General features: G+C 40.8%; 1 protein-coding gene across 1 annotated transcript; it reads left to right on the forward strand.

Annotated features, from left to right (window-relative positions):
• Positions 1-7148: 7148 nt before the first annotated feature.
• On the forward strand, positions 7149-15176 carry SMIM28 (small integral membrane protein 28). The gene is made up of 2 exons (XM_054064247.1): positions 7149-7479; positions 13521-15176. Exons 1-2 carry the CDS (start codon positions 7369-7371, stop codon positions 13917-13919), a joined length of 510 nt encoding a protein of 169 aa, XP_053920222.1. The 5' UTR covers positions 7149-7368; the 3' UTR covers positions 13920-15176.
• Positions 15177-21200: the final 6024 nt, after the last annotated feature.

A 21200-nucleotide genomic window follows, 5' to 3' on the forward strand; every position in this document is an offset into this window, starting at 1 on the left:
TTACGAGGAGCGGCTGAGAGAGCTGGGGTTGTTTAGCCTGGAGAAGAGGAGGCTGAGGGGAGACCTTATTACTCTCTACAACTACCTGAAAGGAGGTTGTGGAGAGGAGGGAGCTGGCCTCTTCTCCCAAGTGACAGGGGACAGGACAAGAGGGAATGGCCTGAAGCTCTGTCAGGGGAGGTTCAGCCTGGATATCAGAAAAAAATTCTTCACAGTAAGAGTCATTGGGCACTGGCAGAGGCTGCCCAGGGAGGTGGTCGAGTCGCCTTCCCTGGGGGCGTTTAAGGAACGGGTGGATGAAGTGCTTAGGGACATGGTTTAGGGAGTGTTAGGAATGGTTGGACCCGATGATCCAATGGGTCCTTTCCAACCTTGTGATTCTGTGATTCTGTGTGATTCTGTGAAGGCAGGAATGAGTTTCAAAAGCTACTTTTCCTCAGGCCTTCAAACGTTTCAAGCATTTTAACAATGACAAATGAAGATTTACAGATTCATTGTTAATGACAGGAAAGATCTTGGGGCTTGTCTAAATCTGTGATTAGAAACATTAACCTGTAAATATGTATGTTAATACCCACAGTAGTTCTGCTCTGGAGATGAAACTTGGCCTTAAAGTGATGACAAAGGTGTAAGAAGTAATTTACATTTGTTTTTTCCTACCTGGTAAAGAACCAAGCTAATTTTAGTACTTAGAGGAACTACTCCTTCTCCAATAGTGGTCTTTTGACCACACTGGTTCTAAGAAACAATATCAACTCCTTCTTTTGCAGTCTAGAGTCAACAGATTTTTGGCAGCAAACTTTTTTGGCCCAGCGTTACACAACATCAAAAATCAGGGTATGTAACATCAAATACAATGAACAATTCCATACTACAAAAATAGCATGCAGTTAGATGCAGTTAAATCTTAAAAGTTTACTTTAAAAAGCTCAGCTGAAGTTTAGTCAGACATTTGTATTTTCTCCTTAACAGTTCATTTCCGTATATCGGCATGTAGCACAGGAGGTGGGGGGGAGCAAAAACAAAACAGCAAAATAAATAAAGTGTGGATAAAGAATACAAAAAAGCATATGTTTTTTACCACAGATATTAAAGAGTGGCACACCTGCTCTATTTCTTGAAACCTTATAAAGAAGAGATACAGGCATCACTGCAGATGCTATAAATATTACAATTCATAATGGTACCCATAGTTAAATGCAAGCAAATTTTATGACTGCCTTAGACAATATTTTGAGCATAGATCTCCCAGACGTAGATAATCTATTAGAAAAGTTTCTTTTTAAAGGCAAGAAAGCCAATAGTTCAGCCTTGTTTTTAATGGTTTAACTTAAATTAGATTACATTACTGGTATTAGAATAATATAAATCTTTATTTAAAAAGAAAAGGAAAAGGGGAGACATTTTATGTTGCTACCAAACTAGTATCTTCTACAGGAAATCTAAACTAATGGCATTTTTAGGTATATTAAAAGAATTACTATTTTTCACTTAAGGAGACTTAATTTTTGTATACTGCAAGTAAGTTTCCCAAAATACATAATAAGCTTTCCTTCTTCTAGCAATACTTGTCTGGGTTTTTTCACAGTCATACACACACTGACACCCCATTTGCACCACCTCTCTCCCCATTTGCAGGATACACGCTGCCATGGAGAGTTTGTCCCCTTTTTGGGCATGCCAGCAGAATCAGATATGTACCCTTAGTTAGTGCCTTTCCACTTTCTTGCTCCCTTTGCCTTAGATGCATTTCTAATCCACTTCTTTTTTTTTTTTTTCTTTCTGGACTATCCTCCTTAGAAAGTAGCAAACTGCCTAATCTCTCACTAAGTTTATGGCAACACTTTAGAAGAATATGCATCCAAAAGAGCACGTGGGCAGCTTGACTCTTCAGAAACACACTGCTTCACCCAGAAGTGCTTAAATGCATGTGCAATTCCAGTCTTTAGTAATATCATCTCAGAAAAGATCTCTGCAAACTACTCATAACCTCATTCTAGGAAAGAGGAGGGAAAGGGGTACACTTACCTGCCTGTGAAACTCAGGTTAAACTAAATAGCTGTAGAAGCCAAGACATTATAGTTCTGAGAAAGATCAAAAGAAGACGTCTACCTTCCCGATGCCTACCTACTCCGATTCCTCTTGCTTATCACTGCCACAGATCAACCTACAAGTCACACCCAGTTGCCAGTTCAAGTTCAGGATTCCCAAGCAGAACAGTAGCAATCCCAAATCACTCCAAAGTAAACTGAAGTCAGCCACATGTTTAGGAAAGCTGGGATAAAGTGGAAGTTTTATTACATAAATCTAATGACTCTTTTCTATTCCCATATCCTATACATACATTATTTGGTTTTAATTCCATTTTTTGCCTGAGTGTTTTCATAAACGATGTGCTATGAAATTCAGCTTTAATTATTGATGAAAATAACAGCCTTGAGTCAGCGTAAGTTGCAAAAAATCTCTAATGCACCTTACAGAGAAGCAGAATCAGTCAAGAATGCTTTTTCTTCAAGACAAATGGCAAAGCACCAGATAAGCCACACCATGGGCTCCAGGGCAGGAGGTCAGAGTCACCAGGAGGCTACAGCACCAGGATAAATTAACTTTCATAAATGTTCAAGCAACTGCATAGTTGATAGTAGGGCACCTGAACCACCATGGCTGTCTTTACACTGTATTCCCTGTGCCAGATAAATGCCTTCCGAGTCAGGTTTTACTAAAGAAAAAAAGTCTTCTCATTTGATTACAATTACATTCAATAGGAGTAATACAATATAGTGAGAAACTGGATCACAGCCTACTTCAGCTACGCCAGATAAAACAATAGGGACAGCTTATTATCCACTCCTTTATTCAGAGGTAATGGTGAAGTTTTGACTGAGTGTGATAGCAGAGTCAGAGCCCAGGATGGCAGCACAATTTTCACCAACATTCCCACAGAGAGGAGTGGGTCTGACAACATCAGGAAGACAGAATAAGTAAGTGGGCATATCTCAGCTGAAAACCAGAAAACACACAAAAACAGCAGCTGCAGGACAGACAAGGCTTCCTGATGCCACAGACACCTATTGCACGACGGGACCTCAGGACCTGGCACCAGGCACCTCAGCCTCTCTGCCACAGCTTGGAGAAACCTGTCGATCCCATAGAGCCACTAACCCTCTCCAACAGGCACTGGCTGCTGGTAACAGCTCGCTTTTGGGCAGTGCTTTTATACAGCAGGTTGTTTGGTGTCCCACTGCCCTGAAAGATCTGTAAGGTATTGACAAGATGGCTAAGCGGTTATACAATGTAACATGGGCTCTAACTGAAAAAAAAAGCACAAAACCTAACCACAACCAAACAAACGAAATAGGAGCAAAATGCAATATAGTGGATACTGGCAGACTTAAACAATGGAAAAGAAGAATTCGTGGTAAGGGTGACTAACTGTAAGCAAAAGAGATTAAACCTAACTTGACACAAATTACAAAAAAATAACCCCCCAAAGCTCTAGACAGTATTGTCAGATGCATGCTGATCGGTCATCAACACTCCATCATGGCCACAGAGTTCCTCAAGCATTGCTGTGCTCACAAAACTCTAAGGGATATTCTGCAAGAGGCAAACCTGCTCTGGCAGCAACCTGAAGTCCATCCCTGTTACTCTCTCTAAGTGCTGTGCTTCCAGCTACCATCTGCGGCATCAGATAATACCTTAGCAGTATCTCCTCCCGCTCCCATGGCTTCTGCTGCTCCTACGCCATCGACATGCATACATTTTCTAACTGGGTTTCCCTGACTCGGTTTCTACAGGCTATGAGCATGTGCAGCTTGTCCACAAATGCTGCTCTCCAGAATACTGATTTTCAGTGGGTCTATGACATCTTGTATCAACCCTTTGAAGAGACAACGGGTTTAGTTTCGTAGAGGGAGGAAATTGCTCTTCAGAAAGTGCTCTCGTTTTTAAAAACGAATGTATTGACACGTGGGGAGTTTTTCACTCAGCACAGATCAGATAACGCCATGTTTTTTGAAATTCAGCAGAGTTGCATAAAAGCAGCCTTCTTTTGCAATAAACTGTCTTCTGTTCATACAAGTTCAGGAGTCCATGCCTCAATCCCCTCATTGACATTTAACAAAAAATCAAAGACAAAAATCCCAATATGGTGAAAAATTTACCAAAAAAAAAAAAAAAAAACAAAACCCCAAAACACTATGAATTCACCCAAGTGAAACACAGCATCTGTCATCTGGTTGTAGGCAAGAGACAGGATCTCCCTCTACTTCATCTGATGATCCTACATCTGATAACACAGTACCACTTAGTGGTCACACATCACTCACTATAATTCATGGTTTCACATTATTCATACACAAGAGCACAGTCATTCCAGCAGGGAAGGTCCACCACCATCTGTGGAAAGCAGTAAAAGAAACTGGGGAGAGAAAGTAGTGAAAAATTTGAAAGACACCTAGGTCACTGTGGGTGTTCTGTTCCCTACCAATATTAGTGGCACTACAGCCTAGAATGACACTGCTAGCCTTGAACGTTTCAGCAAATCAGAGACATAAATTATTTATGATGGTTTGAGTTTCCTACTGAGGACAGCGGAGGTACATATTTTCTGCAGCATCTTCCTCAGGAAATCTCTCCCTGCTCCCGTGACAGAACACTGGAAGCAATATTAGTAACACTGCCACATAACTACAAACATCACAGTCACTGTTTTACAAACCTTTACCAAACTTTAATCAATTTGGTTATACTATTCCATGCCAGACATTTCCTCTAGATTATTTGAGAGGGCAACTGTTAAACTATTCCAAAGGACAAATAGTTATGTCCATGTCTGAAGACCTTTGAAGGTCTACCTTCCCGTGCTTCAAAGTGGCAAGCCCGACATGTGACTATTGGGCTTGGATTCAAGGATATTCGACGTTCCTCCTCCCAACTTTCACACTACAGCCTGTCCAAGCTAATGAGGTATTTATGAACTCTTTGTGAGAAGAAGAAATGTGTCATGTGTGCTCCACAGAACTGACAGAAATATGTGACAGATTTGCCATCACAGCTACAGTCTTAAGTGGTACTGTTTCAGTTCTGCATAAGAGCAGATCTTCTCTACACAGGCAGTATGTCAGATGAGCATCCGACCACTGACAGTAGAAAGACATTATCTCCATTGCTCTCTGTAATCCTCCTGTTGGGTCCACTAATTATAAAGACAGCGCAAAAATCATCATTCTATATTCTAATTACCTGCATGTCAAAGGCCACCACATTTCACTAAATTCCCATTTGGCCTCAGCTCTACAAAATTAAATCATTCTTAACCATTTGCAAGGTGTGAAGAATTCAAAGCAGCACTTGGCAAATTGGGTCAGGAAGTCTTAAAAGCGCATATCTCATTTTGGCTAAAATTCATCCAACTATAATCCAAGGATGCCAATCAGAATGTTTATATTGTAAGTAAACGTAATTTTTTACTTCTCATTATTAACGACACAGTCCCAAAGCAAATTTACAGCAAGTTTCTAAGTTAATAATTTTAGGGATTGTATTAAGACCCTAATTAAAACAGTATACAAATGTTTCCTGCTTGCACAGGAGATGAGAGATTTAAGCTACAAAGCCACAAGACTTCATAAAGAATTTATTTTCGTAACAACATCTTGGAAAAGATGATTGTCATTTCTGCTTCCATTACAAAGTGTCAAGACATCAAGTCAAAGGTCTTGGTGTGACCTTGCCAGTCATGTTTAGGACCCAGATTCTCATGGGATGTTACAATTCACAACATAACTCTGCCAGATTCGGGTTGCAGTACCTCTGAAAATGCTTTCCAGGGTGACAAGCCCAGGAAAGCAGGGGTCTTCTTACAAGCCTGCAAAGGCTTTGTTGAGATGACCTTTATAGCTTCACACAGGAGCTCCTGAGCAGAGGCAAGAGCAGAGTCCAGTTTCCAAAGAACAATCTGGCTGCTTCAGCATCAAGACCAACCCTTCATTTGATGTTATTACTTCCTGTCCACTGCCCAGCTGGCAGCTTCAGTAGCAAAATGGGACAGATTTACCTCTTTTTTCCACAGCCAAGGTTCACCTGGAGGGTAAATCCCTTCTGCATGCTGCAGTTGCAGGGATGCAACCAGCCTTCGAACAGGCAGGTCCTCTCATTAGCAACATCAGGTGCTGGCACTGCTGTTGTTGGAACTGCGAGATTTCCGCCTGCAGCGAACTAAGCCTGTAGTTTTCTGGAAGCAGTGAGCTCAAAAGAAGAATTGACAAGCAAGAAAGAAAAGGTCACAATTCTGACCTCAATTTTAAATTATCAATCCCAAACACAACCTTTGCTTGAACAGGTGAGCCTTGAGAAACTAACTACTACCACGGCTGAATGGGATATTACCAACAGCCTCTCCCTGTGACAGCAAGAGAGAAAAAAACCGGACACTTCCAACTTTTCAGTGACAGTAAAACTTTGATTCAATTTTCAACTTAGAGTGAATATTCCTCCCTTTAGAGGTTGACATACATCACTGAATTATTTTTTTTCTCTGGATAAAGAATACAAAGACATCCTGCTGGAGACAATTGCCATTTCACTATGCATGTCCTAGAAAGCTGTAAAAAAGTCCTGATTTGACTGAACTGACAACTCGTTATTACAGAAAGCAATCATATGCTCTCAGTGACCAAAGCTTTCCTGGCAGAGCTGTGTCTCGATTTATCATTAGCATCTACATCCTAACACTGCTAAATAATTCAGTACAGCATTTAGTCTTATGTCCTTGCTTCTCTACCCAGAAACCGCCCTCGCTATTTGCTGTATGTTCCAGCAACAGGGAGGAAAAACCTGCCTGATCATGGTTCCTCCTCAGGCTCTATAACTGATGGGGAACCTTCACTCTCAACACAGAAGTGCAAGCTTGATTAATTTTATTTTGTTGGAAAAAAGTGTTTATTAGACACCTAAATATAGAGCGTTATTTATCCACGCAGAGTCATGACCATGTGGGCTCAGATTCACATGCAAATTCCCCTTTTAATAATCCTAATGCAGGGAGTGCTCCAATCAGAGCGCTATCAGCCCCAGCTCCCTGATACCTGATGCCAGCTTTGCTGGTAATGTAGGCCACCGAAGCAAATCCAGAGAGATTGAGTTGGAAGTGGAGAGAGGCTCCGAGATCTATTTGCTTGGCTTCCTGACAAGGCGGGGGGTGTCTAACTTCTTTTTTTTTCTTTTCCACTATAAACAGGATATCATTTAAGAGGGATCATAAGCTGAGAGCAGCCCAGCTGGGTCAAGGCTGGGAGGCGGGGACACACTCGCAATCAGTGAAGCAAGGTGGAGGCACAAAGACAGAAGACCAGGTTAAATGAAAGCATGAGGTGGCTCTTAGGCAGCAGCTGGAAAAAATTCGGACACGCTGACAGGGGAAACTACGACTGGCTAAACAGTGAACCAGGTGGGCCACTTCTGGAAACAGAGCTTCAGGTCTGTATCCCTCTGTTCGTCTCTGTGACACGTCCTTTGACTTTGCTTGTATGTGTACATCTGTGTAATGATTCAGCGTATAGCACAGAGTAAATACCTGGGTATTGAGAGGTATCAAAGCTCAATTACAGAGAATCAGAGCATTTACTTACTGCTGTTGTTTTAAACACATTTGTGGGGAAATATCATTAGACAGAAAAATCTTGCTGAAACAGCAAATAAAGAAGTTTAATTACTTCTTGTAAGCATAATACATTCTGCTATTTCTTGATTGCCTTTCTTTTAAATACATGTTTACACTTTGGATCTGGACCCATGAAGCCTTTCTGCAGATGTTAAGAGTCAGTAACAATCAGCAACAAACTCTTCTTCCCTAAGCTGTGCGCTGATTACTTCTCCTAGAGAGGATCACATGCAAGCAAGTGGGGGGAGGGAAGCAGCCCTCAGAGATGAAAACACAGTCTGCCTTTCTGGCTTTGTCTGGGAGACAGGGAAAGGGTTTCTCTGACCAGAAATAATAATTTAAGGTGCACATCTATCCCCAGTAAATGTCTGGGTCGAGTAGCACTAGCAAATAGACTGGTCACACTACCTAGCCGAGATACCAAGTGCATTATTGTAAAATAAAAGGGGTAGGAGCAAGTAGTCAAAACAGGACAAAACATCAAAATGTTTTACTGTTTGCCAGAGGTATATGTTTTTGCTTTTTACAAGCAATAATGAATCAGCTTTAAGAAGTAGGATGAAGCTTGGAAAAGCACCTATGCATGGACCACAGCCTAATGACTTCAAAGCAGACTTTGTTCCAAATCCACTTAAAACATTTCAGAAGTATTGGTTTCCTGATTCAACTTCAAAAGGCGTTAGTGTATATATATGGGTTATATTAATAAAAATAATTTTAATAAAGTTCTAAGTACCCTAGCAAATCATTAACAACATAATAAATCCTAGCACAAATCAATCACTTCAACAGGAATTAAAGTAAGCCAAATAAACTCTTGTTTTTCTATCCTTACACAAAAGCTTCCTTTAAACTCATGTTTCACCTTATTAAGTCACTTTCATCAAAGACAGGTACTAGGCTTCTTTTGTTTAGACAAAGACTGCAGTTCTAAACCCATCCCATTACTCATCATGGAAATGCCACAAAACTGGGCAGAACTCTGCATTTCATTCCTTTACCAACAGGCACAAGTAAAAGCTCATCTAAACTGATATGGGTCACATAATCCGTAAGCTGGCAACTGTACATGCTCAGCACATTAAAAAAAATGTCAGCAGACAGATTACTAATGAAAGGCTTTACTACTTCTAGTCTGTGCTCAGTGTTTTGAGTGTTTTGAAAACTGACCCTTTACTTCAGTCCCTACAAAGATATAAATGAAAGGAAGAGAACAAACAGCTGCTACAACAGCCAAACTAAAAATCAGTTTGGAGAAAAAAAGAGGATCTTTTTAAAACATAATCCGTTTTATCCTCATGCTCTTTTCTGCCTTTCTCTTTATAAAGGTTAATTTCCCCTTATTTGTGTGTCTAACTTATTTCGTGCTGGAAGTCAGAGCCTTATTTTTGTCAATTACAAAGCCAGCAATAGCTACTTGTGATAATGCAGGCAGAGCACAATTTTATCTCCAATGAAGTGGCAGTATCAAACCAAATCAATCAAGAAAACACTACCAAATAATTCTCTTAGGCCTTTCATATTCTTGGTTTAGAAATTCTAGTAGTTAAACAGTAGAGGATTTTATTTTATACATGTCCTGTGGTTGGTTTATCTGCTTACACTTTCATCTAAGTTACCTGAGAATCAATTTCATTTCTATTTTTTTTTCCAGTTTTAGAAATTATTCCTGCTACCTATACAGAGTGATTCCTTTCCTAAATCTGAGTTTCAGTTTTAGAAGTCAGTTTTAGTTCAGTTCAGAAACCTAGTTTTACTTTAGAACTTCAGAGCAAATACTAATATTTTTCTAAGTTAATTTTAATAAAAATTAAATAAAAGTATTTTTTAATAATCTGGGAGTTTTTTTATGGCTGCAAGATTTTTTTCCAAGTCCTAATGTCAAGATCTCTACAACACTCTTGGCAACTCATCACAGAAATGGACACAAAACAACAACTGAAAAACAGAGTTTAATGTTTCTCAATTGTCTCCCAATACTTTTTATACATTCCTGGATACACCTATAGGAAGTTTATCAGCTTTTTTAACTTCATCTCAGTATAAAGTCAGACCATGTAACATGTTTGGTAGGAGGCAGTATCAAAATGGGAATGTAACTCCTTGTTATTTATGCTTCAGGTTGTAGGCATCCTTGAGACAGTTCACTTGCTAAAAAACAGTTTCAACCCAAATAATACACTAAGTAGCCTACAGGTTATTTCACCCAAACAGGATAGCTAAGGTTTAACATTAACAGTGTTTAAAAGCTACGAACACTTTGAAACACAGACTGAGGAAAACTGGTCCTTAACGTCACCTGTCAGCACACAGAAAAACTTATTACCCAATCCTTAATCCTACTTGCTTCACAAGTTGCTATTTTGCAGATCATAGTAAGACATACTGTTCTTTCACAACTGCACAGCACATAGTATTCACTTCACTACTAACCATTCAATGTGCTATTCTCCTCACCTTTCTGAGCACACAGCCCAAGGTCTTATTTATTGCATCTTCTTCAAACAAGAAATTTGTCGTGTCTTGTTTTATACACATTACTGAATGTCACTGGGAACTTGCGTAGTTACTTTGGACAGAAGAGGACAGAATAGTTGGAAGGGGGTCTGCAATGATCATCTAGTCCAACAACCTGACCAATTCAGGGGTGCAAGTTGGTACAAACAGTTTCAGAATTACCTATGTCATTTTTGCCCAGATCCATCAGTATCAAAAAGTACTCACAGGCTCTGGACACTGCTGTTTCACCTTCAGAGACAGCAACACAGATGCAAAATTTCTGTAAACCAAACCCAGGCATCCCAACCTAGGCACTGCAAGTGAGGTATAATTAACAAATAATTGTCTTGCCCACCCACCAAGGATTCAGTGACAGAGAGCAGAATACAGCTCACCAGAAGAGCATTCACTGTCCTTAACTAGCAGATGGTCTTCTCTCTTCCTCTAGTCTCCCAACTCAGTCGCTACATATCCTGCAACACATTACCCTGACCTACTGTGGTCTTCTTCCCTACACTACCTATCACAACCCTACGTCAGGCACTTTGTACACAATAACATAATTATGCACAATTATGTGCATTGTGATTCAGATTAAAGATTCACAGATTTCCAAAATGCTGGCATTTATTCGTCCCTGAGGGCTTGAGTTGCAACTTTAGAAGCAACGCTATATGTTACTCTTGGAAGGCTTTTAAAAATGAGTAGTTTCTCTTCTATTTTCCTAACATTAGGTGCAAATTGGGCCCTCCAAGATAATAAATTTACATATTTCCATTGACAAATATTTCTTTGCAGGACCAAAGATTGCTGAGTTCCAATTGAGGCTTTGGAGCAAAGTATTACCCCGATACACAAAGGCATTTGTTAATTTCTTCTCTCATGCTTAACCCGTTCTTTTCCTGCTTCCCAGTTCATCACTAGCCCTTTCATTTTACTTCTTCTGCAAAGAGGATGGGACTGGTGCAGTGGGAGAGGAGCCCAGAAGTTTGCTGCTCAGACTTTTCTTCTCAGTCCTATCCAATCCTACCGCCTTCATTCTCCATTCCCTTTTGATTTTCCTCCCCACAACTTTGCAATTTCTGCATCCTCCTCACAAACCAATGCTCTCCATCCACACTGGTGTGCAATTCTGGTACACACTTTTCTCTGTTTCTCCCTTCTCTGATGAATTCACAGCTCTTCACTTCAGGAAAACTGGTTCTTATTTTGTGCTTCAAATCTGTATCCAGGCCACCAGCCCCTCCTCTGTCTCCTTGCATTCCATGAGTTCTCAGAAATCAAGTCTTTGTACTAGACTGTGTCTTATAACAGGATGCATCAGCCAGCGATAAGATTAGTCTGCGCTTCCAGTAGCGCATGAAGGATACGCCATCCTTGGCCATTATTTAAAACACAAACTTCCTTCTTCTCGAGCTGATAGTGAATAATACTGTCAAATGTAAGCTCAGCTCTTCTAAGTATTTATTATAAAAGTATTGGTAATATAACTGTATCAATGAGTCTCAATATATATAGTGCACAAACATAATACAAAATGCTTTTTCTCATTTTTCCTGTGAAGTGCAATATCCTGCCTTTCATAAGACACAATAATAAAGCATTAAAATAAAATTTAAGAAAACCCCCTCATTTTTTAAAGATATTTAATGCCTGCATTAGAATAATTGCTGGACAGTGTCTTTCAACTCTGCTGCTTCCTGTAGCTCATTTAATGGTCAGGTAAGACAACAGCTTGTACTGCCAGAAACTCTTTAATAAGAAATGATCGGTAAGTACGAGATATTTCTTTAGTGCGCATTTTTGTGGTTAAAGACAGCTGTGGAATAAAAGCTTAATAGCTGCTCCACAATAGTTCTGATGTATTTTAAAACTACTTTAATGCCTTTGGCCTCAGACCCACATTACATCATGAAAAAAAAAAAAAAAAAAGATAAGTCTCCTCTGCACTATTTGTTACGATGCAAAACCTATTTACATCATTTTTTTTTTTTTAGGCATGACCACATACTAAGAATTTCATAATATGACAAAGAATTGTAGAGGTAACAAATGCCTGGTAGATAATAATCGGGTGACTGTAGGTTACAGTGTGATTTTGCAGCTAAAAGAATGACTGTGGTTCTTGGAAGAATACACAGAGAAAGTTTTTGTAGACTAAGGGGGCACTGGATCTACTGGCCCTTTTCACAAGGCCATTACTGCAAATGGCCTGTTTGCATCCCCGTTTCCAGCCATTCTGAGGAAAGAAACACTTGATTTGTCCTAGCTTGCAAAGCTGTCTTCATTCAATATAAAGGAAATTTGATCCATTGATCTGTTTAGCCTCACCACAGAAATGTGAAAAATCGCAGTCTTCAAGCACTTACAGAGAGAATCATTTGATAATAAACAGTATTTTAGGGGCTGGGTTTTTCCCCCAGTCTAGATTAGACTCTGAATGAGAGCCAATTATTAAAAGCTGGAGCTAAAGTCAGACTAGAAATAAGATCTAAATTTTAAAAGTGAAGCTAATACAGTAGAAGATCAAAAACGTTATTAAAGAAAAAAAAAATTGGCTCGTAACTCCTGTTAACAGAACAGCACAATTCAAAAGCTGCAGGAAAGAGGCATTTTGTGCCATATTTTCCAGGAGATTAAGCTGACCAAATAGTCACAGCTGCTATTACTCTCACACCAGAAGTTCTTTTTCCACAGATTTAAACAAGGAAAAATGATTCCTGGGTAGCTGGCAAAACAAGCTCAAGAAAGAGCCCCAGTCCAGGCTGTCCTGACACATTGTGTTTTATTTGGGGCTGGCCTGTAAGGTCAGAACAGCCCAAAGAACAGGTATTGTAGGTAGTGGGTCCTGAGACAAGGGATAGTTGCTGTAATATTTGTTTTTTAAAGTAAACAGTAGAGTTTTCCAAATAGAAAGATGATGGTGGTTCAGCAACCCTACTCCTCTGCAATTCATTATTCTCCCAGGTTTAAAAGCTTAACAATTCCCTCACAAATAGTACTGGTACCATCATAATCTAAGTATAATAAAATCTCATTCCAAAATTCATACAGTTCCAGGTTATTGGAGTTTTCCCTGATCATGGAGGCAAGGTTTTGTAGAAACTCGCCTTCTTCGCAACTTCTCCATTTTTTTCTCTCTAGTTGTCAAAATATTTTCTTTTAATGGACCATCAAATGGAGTTTGACTATTCACAGCTCTGTAAAATATATTGTTCACGTTCCACTAATGCAGACGGAAGAGAACTTGGGAAAGCAACAGCTAGGTGGTAATGGAAAGCAGTGGATAATGTGCATTTCCTCCTTGATTAAACAATCTCCAGAAATCTAATACACTACCTATCTGCTTTACTAACAGAGCAAACAACAGACAAGTTCAACCAAAGACGACATAGAACCGTTTCTGTGCATCATATTGCCTGCCACCATGATGCTCTTCCTGGCATTCCTGCTGCTCTTCCTGTACCGCCGTTGCCAGCACCCCACTCCACAGGGACAGATCTTCAGCATCGACTTGCCCGAGGCACTGCCCGAGCATGACATGTCCAATTTCCTTTCTGTGCTCCCCTGGAGCAGTGAACAGAGCTTCCACTACTCCACTCTGCTCCCTGATGCCACATTCCTCACTGTGTGTTTGCCTCCATCCTATGAGGAGGCCACCATGAAGACTTCCATGGATGAGGCTCACATTGAGCCCTCTCCAGACCCAGTGCCTCCGTACGAAGAGAGCATAATGCAATCCAGCAGCACCAAATAAACAGAAGCACCTTAGCTGAAGCACACAGTCCCTCAAGGTACAAACGTGGAACTGCTATGGCCTTGAAAATTAGCAAAACCATTCCAAATGAATTAATGAAAGTAGAAACTTGAAATAACAGGGAATGAGCACCTTCACCTCATCTTTGGATTCTCCACCTTCCATTTATTGCAAGCGTACACACACGCCAAATCAGACCCAGACCAGTAACATGGTTACTCCAGTTAACAAAGCATATCGTGAAGGATTAAACTTAAGGGCAGGTGGACATTTGTCCCTCTGCAATCCCTCAGTTATAAGGAAACATGAATTATGCTATAGATTCACCAGTCACAAAAAGGGCTTTTAGCACATACCTGTTGTGGTTTGACTTTTTCTTCCTTATGTGTTTATTTTTAATTGAGTTTGTGACAAGCTGATTTACTCAGCCTGTGTATGTTAACATCACATCACTCTGCAGTGCTCTGGAATTATTTCAGCAGCTCTCAGGAAAACAAATAGATATATAACCTCTACAAAACTTCCAGCAGCTGTCCCAAAGGTTCAGACACACGCTGTGTATAAAGTTTTTCATTGGTGAGAAAAGATAGCCAAGGACAACCAGAGAAGACCTGATCATCTTGGGTGAGGAAGACTCCAGCACCACCACACAGGAGCACACTTGCACTGTTGATGTAGGCTACTTGCCAAGTTCATGTACCACAGTTCCAGACTACTGACTTGACTTGTTTTCCGATTTACAAGTCTACAATAATGAACCCTGTTACCAATTTGGTGCAGCATGGAAAAGAATCAAGGGAAATTTAATAAAAATAAATACACACACTCAAAACCCTGGTCTATGTTTCAAAACAGCATTATAATCCCTTCCCCTTCATCACTAGAGCAAAGTAAATCCCATTCAGGTGCATTGGTGACAGTGGTTCAGCTTCTCAGGATGCCTTGTACATGAATACTTTCAGATGATGTTAACTTTTAAGTCTTTCTTACAGGATACAATTTTCACTATGTTGATAGATGCTCTTGCTAAAGAAGGTGGCTATTACAGATCCTGACAGCCTCAAAAAATACGACAGCTTCTTCTTTACAGGTGTCCATGACATTACATTTGTCTGTCGCTTGCCAATGGAACAACTATTATGTATTACTGCGTGCAGTCTTGATGTAATTCCTAAACACAAACGCCTTCCTGGTTTGCACCTTGTGATTCCAGCAACTGTCATGAATTGTCAACATCAGCCAGTCCTGCCTCATGGATGTTTTACAGTCTTTAAAAAAAAAAAATTAAAAATGGTGGAATAGATCATCACTGTAGAGCAGAAGATAAACACGCCACATTTAAGCTGCAGGTAGTTAAGTTTCACGTTATTATGTCAACAGTGGCACAATTGACATTACCACAGTAACCAAGTAGTCCAACTCAAAACCTATCATCCCATTCAGATAGTTTCCTAAAACAAACAAACAAAAAAAGTCTGCCTTTTGTAATTCGGAAATGGGATTATTTTCTTGAACTACACTTTTGAGATCATTACCTTTTCTAACATTTGCTTTTGTTTACCGAACTATAAGACCAGCAGCAGCAGATATTTCAGACAAATGCAATGCATCCAAGCATTTTTCTTTTCAGACCATGTCTGGGATTAGTTCCTGATATATGCTGATGCATTTGAAAGTACCATATTTGACTGTGTCCTTGAATTTTGTTTACCTCCTTAATATAAGGTACATACACTCGTTGCCAGATACAAGGAAAGCTGGAAAAATACAAGAGTCTCAAACAACATATGCTACCTAATCAGCAAGGTGCAAAAGTCTGAGATTCAAAGATAAATCACCTCTTCCACTTCTGTCTGTATGTTCCGCTAACTTCAGCCAAAATTTACAAGTATGCTTGAAAATTCAGCCATCATTGTATTGAAGTGAGTATATTTTGCTTTAAAAGATATGCTTTGTTCTAAAACGAGTCACACTGTTCTTCAGCATAGTTTCTTCTTTATTCTTACCAGAGTAGGGCCTGAAAACTTGGCATTTTTTCAGGCAGTGAAACAATTGCACAGGTGGTACAAGCAGGGACAGGTAACCTGGGAAAAGTATAAGGATGCTGCCTGGCTATGCAGGGGTGAAGTCAGGAAAACCAAGATCTATCCGGGGCTGAACTTGGCAAGGGAAGCAAAGAGTAACAAGAAGGGCTTCTAAAGGTATGTCAATCAGAAAAGGAAAGTTAAAGAAAGCATATCGCCCTGATGAACGAAAATCAGCAGAGAAGGAGGTACTCAAGTTTTTTGCCTCTACCTTCACTGGCAACCCTTAAAATGCTTGGCTCTACCGTGAATATAAAAACAAACAGAGGACATTAGTATAGAGATGGAGGAAGCAAGGTAAGTACATTCGGGTCTAGCACAATTCCGAGACCTTCACCATGGCTTTTTTCCAAAGCATTACCAGAATTCATCAGCTGGAGAAGGAGCACAGTGCTACATAAGCAGCTAGTACAGTGTTCCTAGCCCAAGACTGGTGAGATAGTCCTTAGGTGTTTATATCAATAGGTCTGAGTAGGGCCACCAGGAGGTTCTGCACATCTCCCACACTTCTATGCTGCTCCCACACTTCAGCAGCCCTGGTCCTGCCACTCCCACCCATAAGAACAACAGGCCACGTAGTCTCAGCGTGTCATATCGTAAGAACTGTACTGGAAACAAAATAATCCTATTTTAGATGCTCAGAGCATACTTTTATTACAAAACTAGCAAGTTAACACACTCTTAACCACTGGCACACAGTTCTAGATGTTATTGTAGACTCTTTATAAGCCAGGCACCAAAGAAATTCTACTTTCTTTTCCTAAAAAGATGACCTGATACAGATTATCTTACAAGGAAAGAACTGCTGCTTGATATTGCATTTTGTCATTGCTTTGTGGGTCAGCTTGTAAGTCAGAAGGCTTGTTTTCTTATCTATTATTCTTTAGCTTAGGCATAACTTATTTTAAGTATAATATATAATAAAGATTTTACAGATGACATGCAAGCTATACTATAAACACGAAGTGTGCCTGGATACTGTATCCAAGAGTTTCACATGAACAGCTCACTCTTTTTAGCCATTATCACCTCAGAAACTTATCACCACCTTTTAGACCTATGAAGTTAATACAAATATTTTGGCAGCTATCTGGACTCCTTCCAAGGCTTTCCTCCACTCTCCAACCAGCTAACCACACAGTTGTCAGAGGCATTCATGATTTTGGTTTGTCCAGTTTTATTTATTACCGAAATTCCGGTGTTACCTGGGACAATTACAAAACATTTACACAGAGCATATTGATAGCCAATAAATATAATTTTCTAGCTTTGTTAGACGATAAAGACTATTTCCAGAATGGCTTCTATTTAGAGCAATTATATTCATTTTCAAAACGCTGGAAACACTTTTTCATTATAATAACCACTTGCTTCCCTGGCACAAATTAAGCCGTGTGCATTTCCCAGTTCCCAGAAAAGGAGAGCTTAGAAAGGCCTTCTCTCTATTAGAGACCTTGCCATCAGGTCTAACAGTTCAGCCACTGAGATTAAATTCTCACTTTCCTGAATACTCAGCTTGTTTGGAGAAATGGGACACCACTACACCTAACAGCCACTCTGAAGGAGGGTTGATTTACATTGCTGCTGAGCCTTAGGGAACTTGCAGAAGCTCACATAGTTTGCCCGCTCTTGTGTCCCCAACACTATACCAGTCATTTGTGAAGTTTTATGCCTTCATTTAGCAATTTTCATATATAGGACCCAACAATATATACTACTCCAACTGGTGTATTTCCAGATAATATAGGTTTGAACTGTAAGTTTTTACAACATATAAATGTTGTCTGTTTTGTTACAGCCCCTCTGGGAGGCCACTGAGCCAGCTCGGGGGCAGACGCTGTGCTGAAGCAGCACTGCCTGTACGCAGAGTTTGAATACGCCTTAGTCAAGGAGCAGGTTGCATACGCAAAGGTTGGATGACCTTTGAGGTCCCTTCTATTTCCAATGCCCATGCCGCAGACAGGGAGATCTCCCACTGGATCAGGTTGCTCAAAGCCCCATTCAAGCTGACCACAAGACACCTCCAGGGATGGAGAAATGACAACTTCTCTGGGAAACCTATTCCAATGCCTCACCAGCTTCACAGTAAAAAAAAAAAAAAAAAAAAATTCCTGATATCTAATCTAAATCTTCCCTCTTTCAGGTTGAAATTGTTACACCATTTCCTATACCTGCACTCCCTGAGCAGCCTCACACTGAGGAAAGTGGGAGCAGAGCAGTCTGCCGCACTGGGGGTGCCTGGGGACTCGCACTGCCACCACTCCATCCCATCCCATCCCATCCCGCAGAGCCACTTAGTGCTGCCAGACCAGAGGAGCAAGGACAGAGGGGTGGGAGGAGCCATTACAGGTGGCTTGTGGCAGCTGTCTTCCCATCCCCCACTCCAGTCAATCAACTTTCTCATCCCCTGGTAGCTAATGATGACTGCACCATGGGCTGACTGGTGATCAGCTGCCCTTGACCGTGCAAGACCTCTCACCTCCAGAAGTGGCTTCTGACTGAGGCTGTTGGGACATGTTTTTCTGTGGACTTCAAGTCCACACAAACTGCCAAAGCCATCCTGCAACTCCAGGGACCCCAGGAGCAAGGATGCAGCCAGAGCTGCATCCCAAAACCCAAGTGACAGTTCAATAGCACTGTATTGAACCATTATGTAAGTGCCTGGTAAATCAGCACAGCTTTAAATATTTAATACCAGATATTTTGCTCCGAGTAGACTAGCACTTAACTAGTTTTTGTCTCAGTTCCCCTCTCTAAGCACTTCCACACAGAAGGGACATGTGGCCTCCAAGACCCATCAGCGTTCGCTCCTCAGGGCTGCCCACAACCAGCAAGCGTCCTAAGGAGGTAACAGCACAAGGAGGTATAAGACATTACAGAGAGCAAACAGGGAGTAAAGTATAGGTAGGAGGATAGAAGGGCTTTCCCCAGCACCGAAGGGAAAGCTTGGACACCCGAAGAGCTTCCTAGAGAAGCTTCCACCAAATACCTGCTGAATCACAAAGTTTGTTGCACAGCCACAATGATCTCCTGGCACTGATTTTCATTATCTTAATTCACTAAATGCAATACTGCAGCAATCCAGAAGCGGATTCACTGGTCTGGCTTTGGAGAGGGCAGGCAATCGGTCTTGCAGTGTGGGGTGATTAATAAGGATAACCCTTACAGCCATCCAATTTTAATCCACAGCCTCCATATCTCTGGCAATCAGGGCACCCTGAGTCTCACTGTTCGTTGAATCAAGGGCACAGAAACTAATAGGTAGCAGCAGTAGTCCTTTCAGCGGTCAACATAAGGACAAAAACTAAAAGAGAAGGTTTTTCTTAAAAGCAACAGCCTGTTCTCCAGAGCAAGCGTTTAACACGTTGCTCCCTCTAAATCTGCTTTCCAGTTCTTCCTGTTGAAGGCCTTTCTTTAAGTACTGCATCCTCTTGCTACACTGCTTGTACCACTCAGAAAGTAATTAAATACAGGTTATAGTGACAAACATTGGTAGGACAACTCCTATAGTATGTAAAATGATCTGAACTTTTGACCTGAGCCTACTTGATTTGAACCTTTGAGAAGATTTCCATGACTATTTTCTGTACTACATACAAGGTCATATTTCAGTTTTGATATAGCTCCCTGAAGAACAAATTTTCCCTGACACGGTATTATGAAGACAAGGTTCCTTCCAACAGAAGGAATTATTTCTGTTCTGGGTCACAGTCAATAAAACAGCAACAAACATTGTAATGTAACTAAACACCCTGCACTTACCAAAATACTTGTAACAAACAGTGCCCCAGGAGCCCCAGGAAAGCAAAGTTCAGCTCTGGTCCAACATTACAGATGTCTTCAGATACAACCACCACCTTCATTGAGCTTTTCAAAGCCCAATAGCAAAACTAACCTCAACTCTCAATGAGGTTTCACCTGTGGCTTGTTTTTTGCATAGCAATCAAGGAGTTCCCAGGATTTAAAGCAACCCTTAAGCAATCATTATGCAGCCAAAACTTAATTTTCTTAGCTAGTCTGGCTAGTTTCAATTAGATGCTAGTGATTCTCTTAACTTCCCTGAGAACTACTTAACTGCTGCCACTCAGCCTAGCCTTTCCAATCCCACAGGCAGCTGTGGTCTTTACTTGTGCCCATCTGTGAGTAAATTTAACTCTTTCTAGTCCTTAGAGAGGAGATAACAACTGAACCAAATTAAATCCTTCTAGGGATTGGAACACTCTTTTTGTCAGGTCTGTAAAGTTCTTGGCCCATGGAGAGCTGCCCCCACTCCTAGCAGGCTTACTACAAAACAGTGTTCAGGACCAGTAGTGGTCCTGCAGACATACTCTGTTGGTCACAGTGCTGGGAGCCTACTATGTAGCTGAGAAGAAAGGCTGTGCTGGGCAGCAAGCTTTCCTCAGGGAACTAGTCTAACGTAATATGATTGTGTTGCATATCACAGAACATTAGGTGTTAGAAGGGACCTCTGGATTTCATCTAGTTCAACCTCTCTGCTAAAGCAAGTTCAACTGCCACAGGTTGCACAGAAATGTGTCCAGGCGGGTTTTGAATATCTCCAGAGAAGGAAACTCCATAGCCTCTCTGGGCAGCTGGCCATCTTGGAGTCCTTCCTTTCTCTCCTACTGGCTTTTCCACCCTGTTATGGCCTTTCCGTGAAATCTGTATGAAACGAGACAATTTAAAAAATATAAAGTTTCTTTCAGTTTCATGGAAACTCAGGTTTCAAGGAAAGTGACTATAATAGTGATCTCACTAAGGGAAAGACTAGTATATAGGTCATCTCTTATAAGACACTAAGAAAATCCACATAGAAGGAAGACTCCATAAATATGGTGAGCATGTCACTGCAGCGTGCGCTGTGTGACATGCAGAGGATCTGACAAAACATAAAGATATAGAAAAAAACCAGACATTCGAAACCTTGTTGCCCACAGGACTTCGGCAGAACAATGGTGTTTTATTAGATTTATTTGCGACATCACTGCCTCTGTACAGAATTAAAGAAGCAAATGCAGTCTTTGAACAAGCCACCAAGGCAGATGCTTTCTTGAACTCCATGCTCTTTGCTGATCTCTATGTGCCATTGGGCTGGTTTCATTTACCTGGTCTTCTGAAGGGATGACAGTATAGATGACCCCCTGTTGAGCCTGGTGTGACATCCACTCTGCATCCAGCTTTGCAGTCTCCCATTAAT

The sequence above is a fragment of the Cuculus canorus genome, chromosome 3 (assembly GCF_017976375.1).
Source record: "Cuculus canorus isolate bCucCan1 chromosome 3, bCucCan1.pri, whole genome shotgun sequence".
Lineage (NCBI taxonomy): Eukaryota > Metazoa > Chordata > Aves > Cuculiformes > Cuculidae > Cuculus > Cuculus canorus.

Coding starts and splice junctions, on each gene's coding strand:
- SMIM28 (XM_054064247.1), top strand. CDS start 7,369: ATGAGGTGGCTCTTAGGCAGCAGCTGGAAAAAATTCGGACACGCTGAC. Junction 7,480..13,520: donor TTCTGGAAACAGAGCTTCAG/GTCTGTATCCCT, acceptor CTTTACTAACAG/AGCAAACAACAGACAAGTTC.